At 51.6% G+C, this 12,372-nt stretch overlaps 1 protein-coding gene across 13 annotated transcripts in view; it reads right to left on the bottom strand.

The window, feature by feature from the left end:
• Positions 1 to 10,224, bottom strand: part of MUC13 (mucin 13, cell surface associated) — a 31,363-nt gene extending 21,139 nt beyond the window's left edge. For 2 of the 13 annotated variants that reach the window (XM_038143339.1, XM_038143341.1), the window contains exons 1-5: positions 10,062 to 10,219; positions 7,456 to 7,512; positions 6,757 to 6,819; positions 5,606 to 5,668; positions 1,036 to 1,098 (exon numbers count right to left, since the gene is read on the bottom strand). In XM_038143339.1, the coding sequence (XP_037999267.1) occupies positions 1,036 to 1,098; positions 5,606 to 5,668; positions 6,757 to 6,819; positions 7,456 to 7,512; positions 10,062 to 10,119 (304 nt within the window). In that variant the 5' untranslated portion in view covers positions 10,120 to 10,219. Of the gene's footprint in view, positions 1 to 1,035; positions 1,099 to 2,178; positions 2,242 to 3,320; positions 3,384 to 4,462; positions 4,526 to 5,605; positions 5,669 to 6,756; positions 6,820 to 7,455; positions 7,513 to 10,061 lie in introns of all 13 variants that reach the window. The other 11 variants (XM_038143334.1, XM_038143328.1, XM_038143338.1 and 8 more) reach the window with 11 other exon arrangements.
• Between the last annotated feature and the right edge of the window lie 2,148 nt (positions 10,225 to 12,372).

Genomic DNA, 12,372 nt, shown 5'->3' with positions numbered 1-12,372 from the left:
TTCAGAAAGCCTTGGGCAATTCTGTGTGTGTAGGACAAGTGCTGAGCAGGAAAGTGCCATAGATCTTTGTTTGCCTGAGCAAAGCCCTGAGTGCCCTTGCCCAGCCTCTTAGCTCTCCCTGGCTCAGATGCCTGTGTCATCTGATGTCCCCAATGGCAGGACTCGAGCACATCCCAGAGAGGCAGTGCATGGCCTGCAACCCAGCTGTGCTCCCCAGTTGCAGCGTTCTCAGCCACAGGCACCCACGTGTCTCTATGCAGCAAAGACCCCTTTGCCTGCCCAAGGAAGCCCACAGCAGCCACAGGAACTCGGGGGATGCCATCAGACTGGGCACAGCCAGCACATCAGCAATCCCCATGGTGGCCTTCGGCACAGGCGCACGTGGGTGGAAGCCAGAGGCACAAAGTCTTTCCCAGTACTGGGCCATCATGATGGGGAGGTGGCCTGCTGGCAGGAGTGATGTGCTCATGCAAGCCCACCATGGAGGAGGAGCTGAGGGACAGAGTAGGCTGCCCCTCCTCAGAGTGATCCCGGCAGGAGCTTTGACCATTCTGGTTTGGGCTCCCCAGCATCAAGCTGGGAGTGGAGGACGACAGGCACGGTCTGCCCCATGCTCAATAGCCATGGCCCCTGGACTCTCCCTGCCGGGCTGTGCCCCAAATCCCTCCCTGCCCCTGCTCCAACAGCCTCAGGAGCAAATCCCTGCAGGGCCTGGGCTTCTCTTTGCATGGATCAACTTGTACCCTGCAACCCACTCCCAATGGCACAGGAGGCACAGGCAGCGAGCATACAATGAGCAGCCTGCTCTAATGTTCTCCAACACATTTGCTTTGGAACAAAGCCCAGTAGAGAAAGATGGAAGAGTGGAAGAGTTTTCAAGATCATGGTCTGGGTTACTTTGTCTCCAGCGGGAGAAGAACTCTGAGAAACCCAGGCAGGGCAACTCCTCCCTGCTTGGGTATCTGCAGTGCTCCCTGAAGCTTGGGTACTGCAAGCATTCCCCAGAAGGGGAAGGCTGAAAGCTTTTCTCCTTACCTGAAGGTTCTGTGGGTTCCACCACTGGTGGGTCAGGTTTTGTTCCATTACCAGTACCGTTTCCTGAATAAGGGAAGAGAAGAGACATGGCAGCACTGCCTAGCATTGTTCAGAAAGCCTTGGGCAATTCTGTGTGTATAGGAAAAGTGCTGAGCAGGAAAGTGCCATAGATCTTTGTTTGCCTGAGCAAAGCCCTGAGTGCCCTTGCCCAGCCTCTTAGCTCTCCATGGCTCAGATGCCTGTGTCATCTGATGTCCCCAATGGCAGGACTCGAGCACATCCCAGAGAGGCAGTGCATGGCCTGCAACCCAGCTGTGCTCCCCAGTTGCAGCGTTCTCAGCCACAGGCACCCACGTGTCTCTATGCAGCAAAGACCCCTTTGCCTGCCCAAGGAAGCCCACAGCAGCCACAGGAACTCGGGGGATGCCATCAGACTGGGCACAGCCAGCACATCAGCAATCCCCATGGTGGCCTTCGGCACAGGCACACGTGGGTGGAAGCCAGAGGCACAAAGTCTTTCCCAGTACTGGGCCATCGTGATGGGGAGGTGGTCTGCTGGCAGGAGAGATGTGCTCATGCAAGCCCACCATGGAGGAAGAGCTGAGGGACAGAGTAGGCTGCCCCTCCTCAGAGTGATCCCGGCAGGAGCTTTGACCCTTCTGGTTTGGGCTCCCCAGCATCAAGCTGGGAGTGGAGGACGACAGGCACGGTCTGCCCCATGGTCAATAGCCATGGCCCCTGGACTCTCCCTGCCGGGCTGTGCCCCAAATCCCTCCCTGCCCCTGCTCCAACAGCCTCAGGAGCAAATCCCTGCAGGGCCTGGGCTTCTCTTTGCATGGATCAACTTGTACCCTGCAACCCACTCCCAATGGCACAGGAGGCACAGGCAGCGAGCATACAATGAGCAGCCTGCTCTAATGTTCTCCAACACATTTGCTTTGGAACAAAGCCCAGTAGAGAAAGATGGAAGAGTGGAAGAGTTTTCAAGATCATGGTCTGGGTTACTTTGTCTCCAGAGGGAGAAGAACTCTGAGAAACCCAGGCAGGGCAACTCCTCCCTGCTTGGGTATCTGCAGTGCTCCCTGAAGCTTGGGTACTGCAAGCATTCCCCAGAAGGGGAAGGCTGAAAGCTTTTCTCCTTACCTGAAGGTTCTGTGGGTTTCACCTCTGGTGGGTCAGGTTCTGTTCCACTGTCAGTACCGTTTCCTGAATAAGGGAAGAGAAGAGACATGGCAGCACTGCCTAGCATTGTTCAGAAAGCCTTGGGCAATTCTGTGTGTGTAGGACAAGTGCTGAGCAGGAAAGTGCCATAGATCTTTGTTTGCCTGAGCAAAGCCCTGAGTGCCCTTGCCCAGCCTCTTAGCTCTCCCTGGCTCAGATGCCTGTGTCATCTGATGTCCCCAATGGCAGGACTCGAGCACATCCCAGAGAGGCAGTGCATGGCCTGCAACCCAGCTGTGCTCCCCAGTTGCAGCGTTCTCAGCCACAGGCACCCACGTGTCTCTATGCAGCAAAGACCCCTTTGCCTGCCCAAGGAAGCCCACAGCAGCCACAGGAACTCGGGGGATGCCATCAGACTGGGCACAGCCGGCACATCAGCAATCCCCATGGTGGCCTTCGGCACAGGCGCACGTGGGTGGAAGCCAGAGGCACAAAGTCTTTCCCAGTACTGGGCCATCATGATGGGGAGGTGGCCTGCTGGCAGGAGAGATGTGCTCATGCAAGCCCACCATGGAGGAGGAGCTGAGGGACAGAGTAGGCTGCCCCTCCTCAGAGTGATCCCGGCAGGAGCTTTGACCATTCTGGTTTGGGCTCCCCAGCATCAAGCTGGGAGTGGAGGACGACAGGCACGGTCTGCCCCGTGATCCCCAGCCATGGCCCCTGGACTCTCCCTGCCGGGCTGTGCCCCAAATCCCTCCCTGCCCCTGCTCCAACAGCCTCAGGAGCAAATCCCTGCAGGGCCTGGGCTTCTCTTTGCATGGATCAACTTGTACCCTGCAACCCACTCCCAATGGCACAGGAGGCACAGGCAGCAAGCATACAATGAGCAGCCTGCTCTAAAGTTCTCCAACACATTGCTTTGGAACAAAGCCCAGTAGAGAAAGATGGAAGAGTGGAAGAGTTTTCAAGATCATGGTCTGGGTTACTTTGTCTCCAGGGGGAGAAGAACTCTGAGAAACCCAGGCAGGGCAACTCCTCCCCGCTTGGGTATCTGCAGTGCTCCCTGAAGCTTGGGTACTGCAAGCATTCCCCAGAAGGGGAAGGCTGAAAGCTTTTCTCCTTACCTGAAGGTTCTGTGGGTTTCACCTCTGGTGGGTCAGGTTCTGTTCCATTACCAGTACCGTTTCCTGAATAAGGGAAGAGAAGAGACATGGCAGCACTGCCTAGCATTGTTCAGAAAGCCTTGGGCAATTCTGTGTGTGTAGGACAAGTGCTGAGCAGGAAAGTGCCATAGATCTTTGTTTGCCTGAGCAAAGCCCTGAGTGCCCTTCCCCGCCTTTTAGCTCTCCATGGCTCAGATGCCTGTGTCATCTGATGTCCCCAATGGCAGGACTCGAGCACATCCCAGAGAGGCAGTGCATGGCCTGCAACCCAGCTGTGCTCCCCAGTTGCAGCGTTCTCAGCCACAGGCACCCACGTGTCTCTATGCAGCAAAGACCCCTTTGCCTGCCCAAGGAAGCCCACAGCAGCCACAGGAACTCGGGGGATGCCATCAGACTGGGCACAGCCAGCACATCAGCAATCCCCATGGTGGCCTTCGGCACAGGCGCACGTGGGTGGAAGCCAGAGGCACAAAGTCTTTCCCAGTACTGGGCCATCATGATGGGGAGGTGGTCTGCTGGCAGGAGAGATGTGCTCATGCAAGCCCACCATGGAGGAGGAGCTGAGGGACAGAGTAGGCTGCCCCTCCTCAGAGTGATCCCGGCAGGAGCTTTGACCATTCTGGTTTGGGCTCCCCAGCATCAAGCTGGGAGTGGAGGACGACAGGCACGGTCTGCCCCATGCTCAATAGCCATGGCCCCTGGACTCTCCCTGCCGGGCTGTGCCCCAAATCCCTCCCTGCCCCTGCTCCAACAGCCTCAGGAGCAAATCCCTGCAGGGCCTGGGCTTCTCTTTGCATGGATCAACTTGTACCCTGCAACCCACTCCCAATGGCACAGGAGGCACAGGCAGCGAGCATACAATGAGCAGCCTGCTCTAATGTTCTCCAACACATTTGCTTTGGAACAAAGCCCAGTAGAGAAAGATGGAAGAGTGGAAGAGTTTTCAAGATCATGGTCTGGGTTACTTTGTCTCCAGCGGGAGAAGAACTCTGAGAAACCCAGGCAGGGCAACTCCTCCCCGCTTGGGTATCTGCAGTGCTCCCTGAAGCTTGGGTACTGCAAGCATTCCCCAGAAGGGGAAGGCTGAAAGCTTTTCTCCTTACCTGAAGGTTCTGTGGGTTTCACCTCTGGTGGGTCAGGTTCTGTTCCACTGTCAGTACCGTTTCCTGAATAAGGGAAGAGAAGAGACATGGCAGCACTGCCTAGCATTGTTCAGAAAGCCTTGGGCAATTCTGTGTGTATAGGAAAAGTGCTGAGCAGGAAAGTGCCATAGATCTTTGTTTGCCTGAGCAAAGCCCTGAGTGCCCTTGCCCAGCCTCTTAGCTCTCCATGGCTCAGATGCCTGTGTCATCTGATGTCCCCAATGGCAGGACTCGAGCACATCCCAGAGAGGCAGTGCATGGCCTGCAACCCAGCTGTGCTCCCCAGTTGCAGCGTTCTCAGCCACAGGCACCCACGTGTCTCTATGCAGCAAAGACCCCTTTGCCTGCCCAAGGAAGCCCACAGCAGCCACAGGAACTCGGGGGATGCCATCAGACTGGGCACAGCCGGCACATCAGCAATCCCCATGGTGGCCTTCGGCACAGGCGCACGTGGGTGGAAGCCAGAGGCACAAAGTCTTTCCCAGTACTGGGCCATCATGATGGGGAGGTGGCCTGCTGGCAGGAGAGATGTGCTCATGCAAGCCCACCATGGAGGAGGAGCTGAGGGACAGAGTAGGCTGCCCCTCCTCAGAGTGATCCCGGCAGGAGCTTTGACCCTTCTGGTTTGGGCTCCCCAGCATCAAGCTGGGAGTGGAGGACGACAGGCACGGTCTGCCCCATGCTCAATAGCCATGGCCCCTGGACTCTCCCTGCCGGGCTGTGCCCCAAATCCCTCCCTGCCCCTGCTCCAACAGCCTCAGGAGCAAATCCCTGCAGGGCCTGGGCTTCTCTTTGCATGGATCAACTTGTACCCTGCAACCCACTCCCAATGGCACAGGAGGCACAGGCAGCGAGCATACAATGAGCAGCCTGCTCTAATGTTCTCCAACACATTTGCTTTGGAACAAAGCCCAGTAGAGAAAGATGGAAGAGTGGAAGAGTTTTCAAGATCATGGTCTGGGTTACTTTGTCTCCAGGGGGAGAAGAACTCTGAGAAACCCAGGCAGGGCAACTCCTCCCTGCTTGGGTATCTGCAGTGTTCCCTGAAGCTTGGGTACTGCAAGCATTCCCCAGAAGGGGAAGGCTGAAAGCTTTTCTCCTTACCTGAAGGTTCTGTGGGTTTCACCTCTGGTGGGTCAGGTTCTGTTCCACTGTCAGTACCGTTTCCTGAATAAGGGAAGAGAAGAGACATGGCAGCACTGCCTAGCATTGTTCAGAAAGCCTTGGGCAATTCTGTGTGTGTAGGACAAGTGCTGAGCAGGAAAGTGCCATAGATCTTTGTTTGCCTGAGCAAAGCCCTGAGTGCCCTTGCCCAGCCTCTTAGCTCTCCATGGCTCAGATGCCTGTGTCATCTGATGTCCCCAATGGCAGGACTCGAGCACATCCCAGAGAGGCAGTGCATGGCCTGCAACCCAGCTGTGCTCCCCAGTTGCAGCGTTCTCAGCCACAGGCACCCACGTGTCTCTATGCAGCAAAGACCCCTTTGCCTGCCCAAGGAAGCCCACAGCAGCCACAGGAACTCGGGGGATGCCATCAGACTGGGCACAGCCGGCACATCAGCAATCCCCATGGTGGCCTTCGGCACAGGCTCACGTGGGTGGAAGCCAGAGGCACAAAGTCTTTCCCAGTACTGGGCCATCATGATGGGGAGGTGGCCTGCTGGCAGGAGTGATGTGCTCATGCAAGCCCACCATGGAGGAGGAGCTGAGGGACTGAGTAAGCTGACGCTCCCCAAGGTGCTCCCAGCAGAAGCTTTGACCATTCTGGTTTGGGCTCCGCAGCATCAAGCTGGGAGTGGAGGACGACAGGCATGGTCTGCCCCATGGTCAATAGCCATGGCCCCTGGACTCTCCCTGCTGGGCTGTGCCCCAAATCCCTCCCTGCCCATGCTCCAACGGCCTCAGGAACAACTCCCTGCAGGGCCTGGGAACAGATCCCTGCCCTGGGCTACTCTGTGTATGGATCACCTTGGAGCCAGGTATGGTGTAACAGGCAAAGGCAGCAAGCATGGAAAGAGCAGCCTGCTCTAATGTTCTCCAACACATTTGCTTTACAACAAAGATCAGTAGGGAAAAGGTGGAAGAGTGGAACTTTTTCACATCATGGACTTGGGTAACTTTGTCCCCAATGGGAGAAGAACCCAGAGAAACCCAGGCAGGGCAACCCCCCCCTGCTTGGGTATCTGCAGTGCTCCCTGGAACCTGGGTGCTGCAAGCTGTCCCCAGAAGGGGATGTATGAAATCTTTTCACCTTACCTGCACGTTCTGAGGGTGTCACAGCTGGTGACTCACTAGCTGTTTCTGTATCAGTACTGTTTCCTGAAAAGGGAAAGAGAAGAGACATGGCAGCACTGCCTAGCATTGTCTTTTCAAAATCCCTGGGCAATTCTCTGTGTGTAGGACAAATGCTGAGCAGGAAAGTGCAGTGGAGGCTTGTGGGGTTGAGCAGTCAGAGCCCTGAGCACCCTTGCCCAGCCTCTTGGCTCTCCCTGGCTCAGATGCCTCTGTCACCTGCTGTGTCCATGACCCCGTCCCCTAAGGGCAGCACTTGAATACAAGAACCTTACACACACTGTAGTGTTCCCTGCTTTATGGCCACTGCTGTGTCAGCCAAAGCTGTCACTTCCAGTGGTAACCAGCCCCAGTCACAGGTCCCTGCAGGATCTGGTCAGAGGATTCCCCTGGGCATCTCTACAGGGATCCCCTTCTATCCAGGCCTGATGCAGGAGGTAAAGTTTCCAAGCACAAAAACCGTCGCCTCCTCAACTCTTCCCCATTGCTTCTTCCTTGCAGCAAAGAGCAGCAGGGAAAGTAGGATTTGTGGAGGGTATTCACAGCCTTGATCTGGGCACATTTTTCTCCCCTGGGAGAGGAATTCAGGGAAATCTCTGTGGGGGCTGCAGAGCTCCCTGGGACTGTTCCCAGAAGGGGCTGTCTGAGGGTTTGGCTCCTTACCTGTAGGTATTGAGCTTGGTGTCACTGTTGTGCCAGCAGATGTTTCAGCAGGGGCTTCTGATGGAGGGAAAAGAAAAGAGATGGCAGCACTAGGGAACTCTTTGCACACAGGACAATTGATGAGCAAACATGTCTGGGAGGACCAGTGTGTGGGGCTGAGCAGCCACACCTCAGGGCAGTATTACCCTGCCTTTTGTCAGCCCCAGGCTTGGTGCTGTGCTGTAACAGGTTCCTGCGGATATTGACGGCAGGCTATTTCTATTCCAGGAATGCTTCTTCTGCTACAGCATCATCTGGAGTATCAAGTCCTTCTTTTGCTGGACTACAGCTCTATGCATTTCTGACAGTTTACACTGTTTTTTTGTCTTTCTATTCCTTCCCTGTCATCATTATTTCTGAATAAAGGAACCCTGCTTGATACCAGCCAATTGGTGAAACTACTTCCTCAATCTTTGGTTTCAGCCTTTGTTATTGCTTTTATTCTACCAAAATATTCTAGTTATTTATTTTTAAGTTGTTGGGTTTTGCTTTATTTAACCTATGTCATTCTCAATTCTTCATAAAAAGAATGAGTTCTGGTTTGAGGGGTTTGTTTGTTTTGTTTTTCATAGATGTAAGAAGAACAAATAAGAAACCAACCTTGCTGATAAATGTGTGATACTGACAAATGGCAAGGTTGCATCACATAATCTAACTTTAATCTGAATCAGCTAATTATTATCATTAACTATTATTAATTAATCATTAATTTACAAGTTAAGAATAAACTTATTTACTCTGCATGAATGCTATTGCAAGCATAATTTTATCTAAAGCATTAAAAGCATGCAGCTGAAGGACTAATGTATTTGTGGCTAAAATCCATGTCACTATCACAGTCTACCCATCCCAGCAGACATTTGAAAAATAGACCCCATTTTTCTGGAGCTTTACAGGGCTTTGAAAATCCAAAGTGAGGAAAATTTTTTACACTTTCTGATTGACAATGTATCTCACATAGAAAAGGCACATGCAAAAGACAAGTAATCCATTAGCCTCCTCTAGGCGATGGGGAACACGAGCAGTTGTGGCCAGGTCTCTTGCCTCCACTGCTCATTGAGTTCTATAAACAGCATTATTTGTTCCCAAGTTAGTATAAATGGGTATTTTTCCGATAACAGTGATAATATGAATCTCTGCTGGCCACAGGCAATGGATGTTGGAACAGCAACGTGTTACAGAGCTAGCTTTTTTTACAGCTGCTAGAGCTGGGAGGCTCTGGCTAACCATCGTCCAGGAGTACCCTTTGGACTCAGGAAGAACAGCATCCACGGTGCCAGCAGAGTGCATGAGCTGCAATTGAACCTTGTGGATGGACTTGACAAAGGTAAGCTGAGCAAAGGTAGCTAATTTATGGCTCTGTGTGCCTAGATCTAACCTTCTATGTATGGAAACAGGATGTGTTAATGGGCTTGGGCATTACCACTGTGATAAAGAAATGGATGTTACCACCAAGGATATACAACAGCAGAGACATCTGGCTGCTGAGCAGGGAAGGGCCTTTGCCAGTATTATTCAAATGGACACATCCTGCAAAGCTTTTACAATGTTTGCTTAGAATGAAAAACGCTTCAGGGCAGATCTATCCTGATGCAAAGTCAGATCAAGTGAAAAACAGGTATTGCTTTCAGTAAGACTTGGCACAAGAATTTTCACATCTTGCTATTACCTACAAGCCTCCAACCAGGAAACTAACCAACAGACAATCTTGAAGACTTCTATGTTTATCATTTACAGCTGAAAACTGGTCTGTAGCACACTGTAGATGTTGCTGGAAATACATCTGTTCATTCACAGTAGTCAGCAGAGACACTGTCTGCCACCAGTTGCAATCTTAGCAGGTCTTAATTTGGCTGATAACTTTGCAATTTTATCTTTGTATTAGCTAGGAGTTCCAGTACTCTCACAGGAGTTCAAGCTGCTACAAAACTCTTCATAGAGATGGTTTACTTCTGCTAATGTCTTCATCCCCTCATACCTCTCACTGAGTATCAGGAAAAGGCAAGTTTAGCTGTAGGCTCTGGCCCACAACTGCCAACTTTGGCACAACGCCAGAAAAGGTACTAAGTGGCTTAAGGAATGACACCTTTAGTTTGAACAGACTATGGTGCAACCCTCTTGAAAGCTGGTGGTGATGTTTCCATTCATTTATTTCAAAAGGAAAGAACAAAAGCTCAGTGAGCCGGCTCAGAGGGAGCTGCTTTCCAGACTGGTTGGTTAAGGAGCCTCTGGCCAAAAAGGTACTGAGGTGGAACAGTTGCACCTTTTGTTATGACTGTAACAGAGCTTGAATTACCTGGGTTTAGTATAAAAGTTCTGAAAACTGCTCTTGGAATAGACTGAATTAGGTTAATCATAAGCACCAGTGATTTTCCATTGTTCTTCGAACAAGGAAAGCCCTTGGCTCACAGCGACATCTTTCATCATTAATTAATCAAAATCTAGACACGCTGAATTGTGTATCACAGCTGGCTTCTCAACAGCTGCTGAAAAGTACTAGAAAATCCATTCACTGCCACATAATAGCTGCCTTGATAAATCCCAAAACAGAAGATAGTGGTTCTTACCTTTCAAAAGGCTCAGCACCAGGCCGAGGCACACAGCAAAGAACACAGAGCGTCTCATTGCCACTTCTGTTGCTGCTGCCACTTGCTGCTAAGCCTAAGGGAAAGTGCCTTTCTCTTCTGGCGTCAGCTCATTTAAGGGCCCAGCCACAGGTAAAGAGCTCAGCCCTGAGCTGACGTCATGGTGGCAAGTGGCAAATGATAAATTCAAGCGGTGTTTTTCTTCCTCCTCAGGCTGGGAGGAGATTTCTGGACCTGCAGCGTTCTTCTTTTAAGTCATAAATACTTGAGATCAGTTGATACAAGGAAGTTACTGCTAAATAAGCTGACATGGGAACTGACAGTGCACCAGCTATCCCCTGCCAGCTTTCCATACCAACACCTTTCATGCAAATTAAATAAAGAGTGCAGTATAATCTGTTCTTAAAGTGGAAGAGGTGACCCCATCCCAAGGCATGCTTATTATGCACTTGGAAAAGAGTACCTGGGATCCACATGTTCACTTTCTGTGCAATAAATTACCAGTACAGATTAGCTTCATTCCTCAAACTCCAATTTTTTTTTTTTTCTTATAAGCAAAACCTTATGCTAAGGCACTTCTTACTGCTTAACAGATTAAAAAGAGAGAGAAAACACCTGCACCTTTGACATCAAAGAAACAGGACTGACACTGGCCCTTCTGGCAGTGATCATGGCTGTTTTGTTTGCTGCCCTCTTATGTGTGTTGCAGGCTCACTAAAGTGGTGAGCAAAAAGGAGGAGCAGGCAGGACAGCCAGCAGGTGTTTTTGTCTTTATCTGAGTCTCAGCCTCCCTTTCTTGAGGGAAAGCATACTCCTGCCAGAGAGACATCTGTAACCAGGGAATGTCAGGCTGGAGCAGAAAGCCTGCAGCAGATCTAGAAATGACAAAAAGCCCAGAAAGGTGTTCAGCGGGTAACCCTGCTGTGATGCCTGGAAAACATGTTGGAGACTGAGACTTTTTAATATTGTATTCCAGGAAGCTTCTGAAATGGCCAGTGAGAGACCAAGATGGGAAAAAAGGTCTTTGTGGGCAGAAGTTGGTTATCCTGAAGTCTCTTACTTTCAGCTGCCTCCCCTGCCCAAGTTTTCCAGCGTTTGTTCTGCTTTGTGCTCCAGTAAAATGCACTGCTTGAGGTCAGCTGGGCCAGATCAGTGATTTCCAGTTCCTCCTTTTCAGGCAAAGGTGTAATTTCTCTCATTTTGATGGTCTGAGTGACTCTGTATCCTGCCACAATTGCCAGTAAAGTCTTTCTCTGAAGTAAACACAGGTTAGTAAACACAGGTTATGCCATCATTACCAGACAAAAGAAGGAAGAACAACCCGTCAGTGTATCCCCTGCAATGCCACTTCTAATGGCCATGGTCCTGGTCTCCTCTGGCAGACCCCACTGCCAGCAACACAAGCAGGTTTTGAACACACTGCTGATTGCCACATAACAGCTCTCTGTAGTAAACGCCTCTCCCTTCATCTGCTTTTGTTTGAGCTTCTGTTTTAAGAACCAGAAATGCAGTCTTGGGTAATCTCCTATATGGAGAGGGTGTATCTCCTTGAATGAAGGAGGGTGAGAGAGACCAGAAGTATTACTCAAAGTCATACCTGAGCTTAGGGTTGTCTTAAACTTTTAACTTGCACTGAACCAGGAAACACTGCTGGCTTACAGACAGCAAAAATGGTTGTGTGCCTCTCTGCTGGCACAAGGAATGAACAGCCTTTTCCCTCTGTGAACCTCCTCAGGACGCTGAGCCTGAAATGTGGGGGTTTTGCCTGTGCCTTCCTTTGTGTCTCTATCCCTGAAGTCCCTCCAGTGTGACCTGCTCCCCACACCTACCCCTAGTCCCCCCAGCGACCCCCTGGCAGTCTCCCTCTCCCTCTGTCTGCTCCTTCAGGCCATGCTGGATTCAGCTCCTGCCCTGCTGCTGCTCCCTCCCATGCCCATTGTCCATCACAGATCACTCAGCTCCTCCAGGCCCCTCCTTAAAATGCTTTGCCAGGAAGCTGGCAGAATAAGAGAAGGAAATGCCTGGGAAATGTTTGGCCCCAGTGCCCTGTGCCTACCTGCTTGGCCAGTGTCCAGCCTCCATCTCAGGCCACCATCACCCTCCCAGCTTCAGGGTACATCCAAAAACTAATCCCAAAGTCTTGTCAGAATAACAAATTTCAGTGTTGTGAGCCCCAGACCCCAGCAGGTGCTTCAGGTGGGAGTGGGTGTGCAGAGGGGGACAAACCTGGCTGTTGGAGAGTGGCACAGCTTTATGTCACCCATCCTCTGGCAATGTCCATCTCCCAGACCTA

This window comes from Motacilla alba, chromosome 7, assembly GCF_015832195.1.
Source record: "Motacilla alba alba isolate MOTALB_02 chromosome 7, Motacilla_alba_V1.0_pri, whole genome shotgun sequence".
NCBI lineage: Eukaryota > Metazoa > Chordata > Aves > Passeriformes > Motacillidae > Motacilla > Motacilla alba.
Note: the sequence above shows the minus strand (reverse complement) of the source record. Positions and strands in the feature narration are given on the sequence as shown.